We start from the raw sequence: 12,772 nt of genomic DNA, 5'->3' as shown, positions 1-12,772 counted from the left end.
AATGCTTTGACCAATGTCCTTAAAGTGGGACTACGTTACATTATTGGACATTAAATTCAAGAAGGGTAGCAAATAGCCATTTCCATTGTAGGTGGTCTTCCCTTAACCAAACATAATAATCGCAGAGTGGTTAACATTACCTGTCTCAGATCTTATTTCTGGATTGGCAGAATGACGATTGCCATCATAAAGGTGCCCATGAAGTGAAAAACAAACTCAAAACATGCAATTACCTATTTGGTTTTTCATATTTTTTGGGCATGATTCTGCTGCTCTGTTTTCCTTTAGCACTTAAGTACTTACAGTATTTGGTAGATAATAGCAATTGGGCACAGAGGCATAAACAAACACCTTTAATACATAAACATGTTTGTGAAAAGTTTGAAGCAATAGCTGTTTAACCGTCATGTCACTATGCAACCCAGATGTAACTTGATTGGTTCTTTCCTTAGCCTGCAGCGGTCTAGTTGCTCATCGGGTTCAAAACGCGGCGCTCTTAAATGTGTGTGTGTTATTATATCAGAAAACTTGTGAGGTAGATTGAACAGTGCAAACATTCAAGCATGCAACCTGCATATCAAATACACATTTAGTGACAAGTGTGCATTTCTGAGCTACTGATACTGTCCTGAAAAGTTGTTGCAATTGCTTGCAGATTTGCTATTCAGTGTATTAACCTAACTCTTAAATATACTCTAGTATGCTCTAACCACTGCGCTGGCAGGCTTCCCAAAAAGGCAAGACAAATAATAACTTGCACTGAGAATTCTATCCAATTCAAATGTAATTGTAAAAATAGTGTTCACTCAAAACAAGTATTTAACATGCATGCTTTTATCACATCATAGTTTTCCTTCGAAAACATGCACAGTCTAAACTAGATTTCTATAAGAAGGAAAGGGAAACACAGGGTAGAGAAGAAAAGACTTGGCCACCCCACACTTCTATTCTAATCTGTAGCTCTGTGTGTCTGGAAGATTGATAAAGAGATTCACTGCTAATGCTGAAGTTGCAGTTTTACCATGGTAACCAGAGAGATACAGTTCCTTCACAAGAGCATACACTCCTGCTGGCAGACACAGAAAGCATAGCCTTTTCCTGCTGCTGAGAACTCAATTCCTCTTGCATGGTGCACTGAAAAGAACTTCTAACTAGCTTGCTCCTGTTATCCAAATCTATGTAGGATCAGCTGTAAGGAAACACAAGAAGAACAAACAGAGGGATGGGGCAGGGCAGAGGAATTATTTCAAGTCAGTCCTGCAGTTAGACTATTTAGGAAATGTTTCTTTTTACAGAATGTATGTACCATAAATATTTACAAGCAACTTCCTGTGAACATCAGTTCTATGTATACATGAAATCAACAGCTCTATACCTCCATGATATAAGAATATCATAAATTCAAGAGAACACATTTGCCCAGCAATACCTTCCTCTAAGCAAAGAAAATGACTTGCCTGGTTCAACGAAAGCTCAAGAGTACAGAGTTGCCCAGCAATCCCTATTTTTAAGTAAAAAAGGGATCTATATGATATGGCATTATAACGCGCCTGCACACAAGTGTTTCTCGGTGCAACTAGACAAGGGAGGGAAGACAAAGGGAAGACAAGACAAATGATCTTACTAGGCCTTGTGCCTTTCAGATTGTGCAAGTGCGACACGAGAAGTGCAGGGGGAATGGAGGTGGGAAGTGCAAGGGAGAGGGAAGTGGGAAAGCTTAAAAAAGCAACTGTGCCCAGCATTGACTGTTTCAGACTAAGGAAGGTATCCACTTGATCTATATAAAATACAAGAGAACTGATGTGTTCTCCTTGAACCCACCTAGACCACTACCATGCACCAATGGGGGGCGCGGCTTCACATCCTACCAGATAGACCCACTAGTGTTAAGGAAGGGATTCCGGGATTGGGGGTAAAGGAGCAGGAGATCTGGATTGCACAGCAGTGCCATTATTCCAGGAAGCTTGGGTAGCTATACCCTGGATGATGAAACAGTTCTTTTAGTCACAGAGCCTGCCCAGTAAAAACTTAGAAAACATGTTTTGGAAAGAATTTCTGGCTCACAGAGATGAGCCTACAATATGTTAAGAGTCACCCAGGCCTGAGTGCATGTTGCATGTTGCAGGTCCAAATAGCTTGAGCATATCCTAAAGAGAAGAACATATTTTATTTTATTGTATTTTATTATTTATAGAAAGCCACCCACGCTCATGTCAAAATAGCAATGCCACTTCACTGAGATGCAGGAGAGGAGGCATATGTGAACCTGTCTCCAGCAGAGACAGACAAAGCAGAAAGGCTCAGTGTGCCAGTCTAGGAGAGGAGTTTCAAAAAATGTAAAGAGCAAAATATTTTTCTGGTGGCTTGTTAAGCACCTGACTCCCGGTTGAGGACTCGCCTCAAGAGTAATGATTGTAACAAACAAAATAGAGGAATCGTCAATTCTTCCCCACGTGTAAACTAGCATTCATTGGCCTGAATTCATGGGACAATACAAAGTATGTAATCCTCTTTCACATGATTGCACATGTGTACTTTTAAAAAAAATATTTCATAAATGATGGTTTCTTTGAGCATAAACGTAATGACTGTGCTTCCGTATGACAACCATGATAGTCACGGTAATGGTATTTGTGTTGTTTTGTTTTTCTAGACAATGGAAGAATACTTGAACAAGCCTGCATTTTAACTTTCATACTGCCTGCTGAGTTCCTTCAGAGACATTCCCTACAACAGAATTTCTATTGCAGTTGTTGCCATTACTTATTTGTAACATCGTCATGTGATGAATTACAAGACAATTGTCTGGCATGTATATAAGCAAATTTGAAAATAGAATGTGTAAAACAAAATACTTCTTTTGGACCACGTGGACCTACTTAGCATACTAGACGCAGTGAGCACCTTCTCATTAAAATCGCCCTGAATGGAGAGCCTCCTTGTTACTTTTCATTTCCACATGGTATTCGTGCAGCATTGGATTGTTGAATTGAAATCGACGGGTCTGCTAAATCGCTTGGTATTGACTAATGTTCAGTAAAGTTAAATGTTGCTTCCACATGCTTCTGAAATGTGCAGTTTTGTATATGATAACGTCTTACTCGATGTTCAATGCAGTCATCCATTGGTGTTAAAGATTTGCCCATGTGAAATCTTTACCTTTTGCAACATTCGGAGAGTATCGCCAGAGCAACAACAAATTAACTACATCATTAGAAGAGTGGTAGTATGAAAGTCTTGTACACACTATATTTTATTCCCAGCCTTGTGGCAAATGTTAGGGGATTGCACACGTAGGTGCCTTGTACATTTTCTGTTTCGGTTCTACAATGACAATGCTGCTGGCAATGCGCAGACACTAAAAGGGCCAGCGTCCCAATTAAAACTGTTTAAGGTAATGCTACATACTTGTATGGAAGTGTCATTAGCATTAATGTTGGTAGTTGGCCATCGTTACTCTTTCGTATTTAGTTGCCAAGACGAGTTTTAATGTTATGCACACAAATATTAGTGCGGCCTGTTGGCAGATTATTTTTGGCAAACGTGATTGCTTGTACCTTGATTTCGCCCTAGTAGCAAAGAATGAAGAGGAATAACATTACAAAGAAAATACAAAGGTTTTGTTTTGGTTTCTGCAAGCTCCTTCCCAGAAATTCTTCAGGATACACACTATCTGTTTTATTATCTCACGTTTTTCAACGTGAGATAATAAAATGCCGTATGAGCTGGTGATTTGACAATCAATTTAAATCAAAAACAAATCTTAAGATTTACACCAACATGATTTATTTTGCTATTAGCAGTTGCTGAGACTACACGTGTTTTGAGCTATGCTCTTTTTCAGGGCTCTTGAACTTTGAACATATGATTGCAACTTTCACATTGTCTCCCGTCTTGCTGAATTCAGTTAGTTTCACACGTTTATGAATACCAGGTAATGTAGATATCTTATATTTATAGCACCATGTTCAGTGACTGTTCTGTCACGGCTGTGGCTTAAGTTAAAGCGAGCAGGTAGGTATGGCTTCACTTCTTGTTATCCATGCATGATATCACAAATAAGTGTGGTTTTCTCTTCAGTGTGGAGAAAAACCATCCTCAGTCAGGACCGCAAGTCTTTTGGGCGTCATTAGAAACAATCTCACATCCCAAAGTATATTTTTACTATAATTTAGAACAAGCGTATTTTCCACCAAAAAAATGAGTACATTGCTAAAAGGCACATACAAAGAGATGGGAATACTTGATAGTATACTTTTAATGCATTGGAAGTGCTGAGCCCGTAGGGAAGCACCTCCATCATACAGTATAGCGTTCTTTCATCGACAGTAGTAATTTCAATGGTTTTATTTAAGAGTTTTTACCGATAAAACTCATTGAACTATATGGGGGGTGTTGGGAAAGTGTATATAATGGGTAGGGGGTCGGGAATTGTTAAGAAACAATAGGGGATAGGGGAATGGGGGGAACCCCCAAAAATTTAAATAAATCAATTTCGATGAGTTTTTTCTGTAAACAATACTCTTTAAAAAAAACCATCGAAATTACAACTGTCAATGAAATGACATAGAACCCATCATACCTGTCTTTGCCACTACAGAAGTAGGCCAGACTTTGTAAAATCTATCGTACCTTGGCCATCTAGGATTAGTGTGATCCACAACTGATTATTATTTTTTATTTTTATTGGGCATTTGTAAGACGCTTATACATCAAGAAAATTGTGTTTCAAAGTGCCCACAGTGCAAAAGGAAGGGGGAACAGGGGAAAAAGTAAGACCATGGAAGATGCACAATACAGAGAAAGCGGTCCTACTAGGCCTTGTGAACATTTGGATCGTGCAAGTGCAGAGAGAGAGAAAGGACAGAGTAAGAGGTAAGTGCTAGGGGATCCACAGAGGATTGAAGTGCCAGGAAGATATTTGCAAGGCAGCAGGTAAGTGCATGAGCCGGTTGCCAAGGCAACAGGTAGGTGCCAGGCAGTGACTAGTGGATGGAAGAGGGGTCATCAGCCAGTCTAATAAATGCAGGCCTGTGAAGTAGCACAGGCTGAGTGATCCCCGAAGGCAAGTGCGGGGGGAGGGCGGATGCTGCGTGTGATCGGACAGAATGCCGGGACCCGGCAGGACACAAAAGGGCCCAGGCCACCAATCACAGCTACTGTGGGGTTTAGCACTTTAGGGCGAGAGGTAAGGAGGAAGAAAAGAGGAAAGTGTGGAGGTGTTTACAGAACTTGAGGAGATCCGGCTCAAGACTGAGAGAAAGGGGGAGTCTGTTCCGGTGAAGAGAGCCAGCTGAGGAGAGGGAACAGCCGCTTGCTCTCTGCTTAGAGAAGCGCTTGACAAGCAGAGAGTTGGAGCCGGAGGATCAGAGGGATCTGGAAGAAGAGTATTTGGTGAGAGCAAGTTGCAGATAGCGTGTTCCATGGCCCCAGACATCCGTATGGATGATGCAGAGGGATTTAATTGCCATCCTTGCAGCATCCGGGAGCCAGTGGAGAGATTTTAGGGCCAGAGACATAGTGCCTCGGCTTAAGGCCAAGAATAAGTCTTGCAGCCCTATTCTGGATTAGCTGGAGGGGGCGGATAGAAGAAGAAGGTAGGTTAAGGAAGAGGCTGTTGCAGTAGTCCAGCCAGCCTGGAGAGTACCAGAACTCTGGTGACATTGAGCTTCTGGGGGAAAGTGAGGAAAGGGAGGAGGCCCCTGAGAAGGTAGAGTTGGGAATTAGCCTTCTTGGCAAGGTCCAAGATGTGAGGAATGAAAGAGAGAGAGTAGTCGAAGATAACTCCAAGGGTTCTGTTCTCAGAGGAAGGAGAGGGCAGAGCCTGTTGAGGGTGGTCAGAGTGAGGGGATAAAAGAGGGAACAGGAGTGCTGATGGGAAGAATCTCAGCCTTGCTGGCATTGGGACAGAGGTCATTGTAGGTACACCAAGACTGGATAGCGGACAGGCAGTCGAGAATGACATAGGAGGTCAAAAGAGATGCAGAGGCTAGTCTGAAGAGTTGGGTGTCATCTGCATAACACTGGAGGTGTGGTGAGAAAGTGAAGATAAGGTGAGCGAGATATATGTTAAAGTGCCAGGGTGAAAGGTTATAGCCCCGGGGAATGCCACATGTGAAGAAAGAAGTGGGTGAAGCGAAAGAGCCCAGGATAACCTGGGAGGGTCAGTCAGTGAGAAAGGTCGTCAGCCAGTCCAGTGTCCGCTCAGAGATACCAAGGGTATCATGAAGCCGTTTTATGAGGATGGAGAGGTTAACCGTGTCTAAAGCAGAGATTGAATAGAATGAGAACAGCAGGTGAGTTGGAGTCAAGAGATGGGAGCAATTCTTCACAGAGCAGTTTCCGTGCCTCTTGATGCTCAGAATCCAGATTGATGGTCGTGTAGGTAACCAGCAAGCTCAGTATTCTGGGTCCATTGGAGGAAGACCAACTTCTCAAGAAGTTTCCCAAGGAAGGGTCTGGGGGAGATGGCGCAGTAGTTAGCTGGACATGAGGGGTCGGCCGAAGGCTTTTTCAGGAGGGGGTGCACAAGAGTGCTCGAGGAAGGAGGGGAAAGGCCTACTGGCAAGAGAGGAGTGATTGCAGAAGTCTGGGTGCAGATATTGTACTTTAACAGTTCTGGAAGAACAGGGGGAGACCTGTTTGGAAAAGACCTTCATAGAGTGGACAACTCTAGTGACCTTGTCTGGTGTGATGGGAGTAAAAGGACGAAAGTGTGGCTGACGGAGGAGGACTGGCCAAAGGCAGCAGGGGAATGGAGGGGGAAGGGATAGATGAGAGAGAACACAAGCTGTCCTACGTTTTGGTAGTGAAGGGGGTGGCCAGTGCAGTAAAGACGGCCTGGGAAGGAAGAGTCGTGGTAAAGACTGCAGATGGATTGGCTAGTTCCTTGCAGATTCTAAAGAGTTCAACCGTGTTGCTAGAAGCTGCAGAGATGCGGGCCTGGATGTGAGCCCTCTTCTTGGAGCGAATGGAGAGACGATATTGCCTTAGGAGAAGGCAACAGGCCAGTTTATCAGAGGATGAGCTCTAGGTCTGCCACTTCTGTTCAGCAGCTCTAAACTTGCGTTTCAGGTCTGCTAGATCAGAGTCATAACGTGTTATGCTTGAAGGCAGGTTTCAGGTGGATCCTCATGACAGGGACAAGAATGTTAAGAGTGTGTGTGATAGCGAGAGCAGGAATTTGGAGAGCAGTATCAATAGTTGAGTCAGAGGTTGGAGGAGGGGGGTGGTGAAGGTGGAAGCGAAACCAGCAACTTAAACTCACTTTATTGGACGGATGTCCACAAACGAGGCTGGCAGGGCTGGGGAGGTCTGGTCAGAGGGCCGAGAGGCCCCAGGTGGGAGGAAAGGAGAGCGTGGTCAGACCAGAATAGTGGGGTGGATATTGGGGTAGAGAGCAAGAGATCAGAATGGATGAAGGCATAGAGCGTGTGTCCAGCAGAATGGGTAGGGCTGGATGGGAGAATGGAGGGACAGATGGGTGAAGAGGTCACAGACTTCTCAGTCACTGTCTCAACTCTCTTCTAAGTGGATGTTGAAGTTACCCAGGAGAAGGAGATTGGAGGTGGAGGTCAGGAGAGCGTAGGAGACATTGTCCCATTCGGAAAGAAAAGGGGAGATGGGGCCTGGGGGCCTGTAGATAGTAGCAATGGTCCCAGACGCAGCAGTGGGAGAGATGGCAAGCTTGCAGACCAGGCTTCCAAAAGAGGAATAGGGATGGGTGTGTGTGCGGGAGGAAGGGATCCACTCAGGGAAGATCAAGGCTACACCACCCGAGTGTGGTTGGGACAAGGCTTTGAGATGATCTTGTAGCAATCAGGAAGAAGGGAGTCAAAGACAGTGACTGAGCTGGCATTGAACCACGTCTCAGTGAGAGCGAGGATGTTGAGATCAAAGTCTACAAGGAGGAGGCAGATGACAGAGGAATGCTTGGTAGCAGAGCGAGCATTAAGTATGGCTAAGTGAAGCCGGTCAGCACCCTTAAAGGTTTTTCGAGGAGGGGTGCAGGGGCGTGGTACACCCGCCGGAGGCGGTGAAAAAGGTCATGAGAGAGAGAAAGGAGGAGTAGCAGGAGCAGGAAGGAAGTTGATGAGAGACAGAAGGTGCCAGTGTCAAAGAGGAGGAGATTGGGTTAAGGACCTTGGGCCATGATAGTGCCATTGTGACAGACATTAATGATGCACCTCAAGGATGAGAAGCCAGCCAAGAGAACTTCGCATCTGGTGCCACCATTAATGGCTGAGGAAGAGGAGGGGAGAGCATGGAAATCAGATGCAGAGTCCATAGATCAGGAGAGGGGACAGAAAAGATCATCGGCGGTGACAATTTGTCTGGACGTGGCACTGACATAGGCATCTGCGATAGGTAATACAGGATTACAAGAAATAACTTTTTTGAATGTTTTCCTTCCAGACTTAGTGAGGGAGTGGGGGATAGGTGATAGCATAGCAGTTAGAGTAGATAGGAGAGATGGAGAAAGCCATAGCAGGAAGTAGAGAGAGGAGTGGGAGAGGAAAAGATACTGCACAGGCATGTGACAGCTCACCAGGCAGCCTAGCAGCTGGGGGTAGTGGACAGTTAAAAAAGTACACCAAGATTTGACTTTGCACAAAAGCACTAAAATACCACAAATGTGGAGGTTGCGACAATTTAAAAAGCATACCTAGATTTGACTTTGCACAAAAGCACTAAAATAGCACAAAAGTGGAGGTTGCAACAATTTGAAAATCACACCTAGATTTGACTTGGGTAAATAGTGTCAGTGCAGCATTAGAAAGGGTTAGGCACAGTAGGCAATAGAAGCATGTAAAAAAGGGGTGTACAGTAAGTAACCATTGGAATTTGGAGGAGGACACCATTAGCAGTGTGGCTGTGAGCCAAAGGAGGCAAGAGTTAGTAGGCTGTCAGGTGGAGAGATTAATGTCCAAGGCAGGTGTGCGGTGTGCTTACCGGGGCAGGATGATGGCACATTGTGGTCTTGGGTGCAGGAAGCAGATGAGTTTATTCTGTGATGGGTGGATCACAGGTGCGGTAGCATGAGAAGCGGCTTCCAGCACCGGTCAGGGCCAGACAGGGGTCTTTGTGTAGGGCCCTCATGCTGGGGGCCTACTCTTCTGCCTGTTGGCTACCGGTAGGCCAGGTATCCATGGGTCGGGTCAATCAGCTCCATGGCAACCCTGGGAGGCACTCCGGTGATGAGGATCAGGGCGGCTATTTGCCAGTGGTGGAATAAAACAATGAGGCCTACTGAGAAACCCAATAACTTTAAAAAAATCAGCTGAGGACTTGCGGTGCACAGCTTAGTCAGACTCCTTCAGCTGGGCATGCAAAAGGTGGAGAAATGCACAGAGTGCGCAACACACACAGAGATGGGCTTAACCCAGAAGAATTCACTTTGCAGCCCTATGGGGTGCTTTTGGGTGCAGAAGATTACGTTGGCGGACTGGGTGTGGAGGGTGGGCCTGAGGGGCTGCAGAGACCTGCATGGTGCAGACAGAGGCAGAAAAGGAGGAAAACACAGTAGACTGGGCTTTATGTAGGGCCTTCTTGCTTCATGCTCTTCTGATTAGGGCCGTATTCCAAAGCCTGCAAAAGACAACTTGCAATCCCTGTTGCTTTTTGTTCGTTCTCAGCTTTGTCAAGGTGTGTCTTTTGTTACTTTATTTCTTGCATTTCTATGAAAGAACCTAGCACAGAAAAAAAAACACAGTGCTGTAAAAATATCAAGTACACATAAACTGATAAGTTTCATTTTACACATCCCATAGCGTGCAAAAATCAGTAATCATTAAATCTACATTTTCAATGCAGGAAATGTCAGGATAACATAAAAGATCATATAACAAAAGTATCCACGACAAGCCTCTGCCAAACCGATAATTATGGAAAATCAATGAGTTCTGTGTACGTCCACTTACACTGCAATGTGATTCATATGCTAAAAGTCCCTACCAAATGCAAGCAGCAAGGGCTAAGTCGCAGCATAACACAGATGTAACATGAACAGGCTTGAACATGTATCTTCTCGCTCCTGTCTGGGGATTTCAAGCCTCAGGATCCTATTACTGTGGCTGGACCATCCTGAAATCTTCAGCTTCTAAGCCCCGGCACCCTAGGTTCACCCGAACAAGGCTCTATGGAGCAGCTCACTTTGAAGAGAATACGTCCCCCAAACAGATTCTTCTGCCGGTTCTAAAGAACGTGGGTGATCCAATCACATTTCTCATTGCAATTATCAGTTTCACTGTGGCATGTGGTACTACTGCCTTCAAAGATGACTGTTATGTCTGTCACTGTACTCCCCAGTCCCAGAGCACCCCGACACATCACTGCCCACGAGTGGTGATGCTGGGAATAAAGGGGCGTGAACCTGGGCTTGGAGGTCAGTATGGAGACTGCGGTGCCCCACCAAAGTACCTTTTCCTCCTGTCTCTCTTTCATGGTGCTGCAGGGCCTTGCCCTTAGCCGTATTCTGCTCCTTGGCGATGAGCGCAGGATGTGATCCTGCACCCCAGACGGAAACACCAGCATCATGCTGCCATGAGGCACGTACGCCTCACCTAGCTGATGCGCACAAAAAGTACAATCAAACAAGACACCTCACGCACACACATGGCCTGATCAGGATCCGATGATATCCCCATGTTCCCTTGGAGGAAGCCCTCAATCACGGCATCCAGATAGTCTATTAAACAGGTCAGTGAGGACTCTAGGCAGAAACATGACCACATCGAACATAAGCAGCGCACCAGGCCATTACCGGCCCACGAAAGCCAATACTCCAGCCAGATTTGCAGCCAGTTTCAGCCCCCACAGCCCAGCATGAGGCCAGAGTGGGTCAGGGATCCTTTTACCCCCATTTGACGCTTACATGGATCCCTCATCGGTAGGCCCCAGGGGAGCCATCTGGCTGCAGAAATTCAAAATGATGGACTACAAGGACATGGCCACCCCCAGGAAGAAGCGCTCTCGCCTCTTGCTCAATGTGGGAAGTGATGCACTCCACATTTTCAACTCGCCACCACAGGAGTGGCAGATGACTATGACTTAGCAAAGGAATCACTGACAAACAATTTCATGCCACCGATAAACCCTGATTATGAAACATTCATCTTCGCTTCAATACAGGCCAAGCTGAATCCAAGACCTTGGATACATACCACACATGACTGCACCACCTGGCGCACTCATGCAAGTTTGACAGTGAAAAGAAGCATGACATCAAGTCATCAATGACTTGCTCTCCTACTACGTATACTGGAGTATGCGTGTCAGCCTGAACTCTCCCATGCCAGAGCAGCACAAGTGGAGCTCACACTGCAGAAACTGAAGATTTCTCCCGCGTCCACCATTGTGACGGTCTCTGAGCGCTCCCAACAGAGGAGATACGAAGGGGCGTGGGGTTTAGCAGCTCCACACTGTGACAATCACACCCGTCCAACTCCAAAGAATGCGGCTGGAGAGGTGGACCGCGCCACACAAGGAGAGACTGTCTAGGAGAGGTCACAACCTGCAGCGTGTGTGGCCGCCTGGAAAACTACACCAAAGTGTGCCGCTCATCAGCTCCCCATCACTGAACCGCCCCACACAGAGGAGGCATAAGCCAAAGAGGAAACAGGCGTAAGTGCGCCAAGTGGATGCAAGCGAGAACTCGTCCACGGCAGAATCGGATGACGAAGAGGTGACCGCAATGGCAGCGTGCTAACCCTGCCCACAATACAGCGGAGAAGAAGAGTGCACATGATTTCAGCCCTAGACCGAGGCGGCAAGCTGACGAGAAGGTAACTGTCCAGGTGCATGATGCACATCATGGTAACCGTTGACAGGTGGGTATCAGTCAATGTCATGCCCCACTTGACTTTTATCCAGATGCTCCCCTGCCCATACCTGAAAGCCACAGACACCCTCCTTTATACCTAAGGCAGAAAGAAACCATTGGCAGTAATTGGGTGTTTTCGGATGGAGCTCACAAGAGGGGACCTCACAATACAGTCAAAAGTATTTGTCGTTGATACAGGACTGGAATGCCTATTGTGTTGGGAAGCTGCCAAAGATCTGGGCCTCATCCAATTTATCTGTGATGCCTCCACATCCAATGACATCCAGACCCTCCTCATTAAACACCAAATATGCTACACGGTATCAGCTGTCTAAAGGGCTGACTGGTGAAGCTCCACATTGACATGTCGGTTCGAAACAAGGCTGTATGACGCCGTTCCACATGCGAGCCTTAGTGGCCACGGAACTCCAGGAACTGGAGGAAGCTGACATTCTTGAAAAGGTAACGGTACCTACTCCCTGGGTCTATCCTATGGTCATCACCCACAAACCAAAACAACTGGAGAAAGTGCGAGTGTGCATCTCCATGCGTCTCCTCAACACTGCCATCATCAGAGAATGACATGCAACCCCCACACTCAATGAAATTGTCGCAGGGTCACAGGTGTTCTCCAAACTAGACCTCAATGCTGGCTACCACCAGTTAAAACTCCACAAAGACTCCTGTTACATAACCACGTTCTCGTCCCACCTCCGTCTGCGGCGGTGCAAGTGACTGAACTTCGGCATCTCCTTTGCGGCTGAGGTCTTTCAACACGCCATCCAGACGGTACTACAGGGACTCATAATTTTTGCAGAGGACAAGATGGAACACCTCCCATGACTAGCAGCGGTTCTGGACCAGTTGGATGACGCAGGATTTGCCTTACACAGCGAGAAATGCAAGTTCCTAAGCGAAGAACTGTTGTTCTTCGAGCACGTCTCCAATAGC

The 12,772-nt window shown here is 46.1% G+C and overlaps 1 protein-coding gene across 2 annotated transcripts in view; it reads left to right on the top strand.

Moving 5' to 3' along the window:
- The window catches only part of AP1S3 (adaptor related protein complex 1 subunit sigma 3), a 948,614-nt gene extending 945,683 nt beyond the window's left edge, over positions 1-2,931 (top strand). For both annotated transcript variants that reach the window (XM_069618154.1, XM_069618153.1), the window contains one exon: positions 2,654-2,931. In XM_069618154.1, coding sequence (XP_069474255.1) covers positions 2,654-2,689 — 36 coding nt within the window. In that variant the 3' untranslated portion in view covers positions 2,690-2,931. The remainder of the gene's footprint in view (positions 1-2,653) is intronic.
- Positions 2,932-12,772: the final 9,841 nt, after the last annotated feature.

Source organism: Ambystoma mexicanum, chromosome 10 (assembly GCF_040938575.1).
Source record: "Ambystoma mexicanum isolate Mex_15411 chromosome 10, UKY_AmexF1_1, whole genome shotgun sequence".
In the NCBI taxonomy this organism is placed as follows: domain Eukaryota; kingdom Metazoa; phylum Chordata; class Amphibia; order Caudata; family Ambystomatidae; genus Ambystoma; species Ambystoma mexicanum.
The sequence above is the reverse complement of the archived record's forward strand: the minus strand, read 5'-3'. Positions and strand labels throughout refer to the sequence as shown.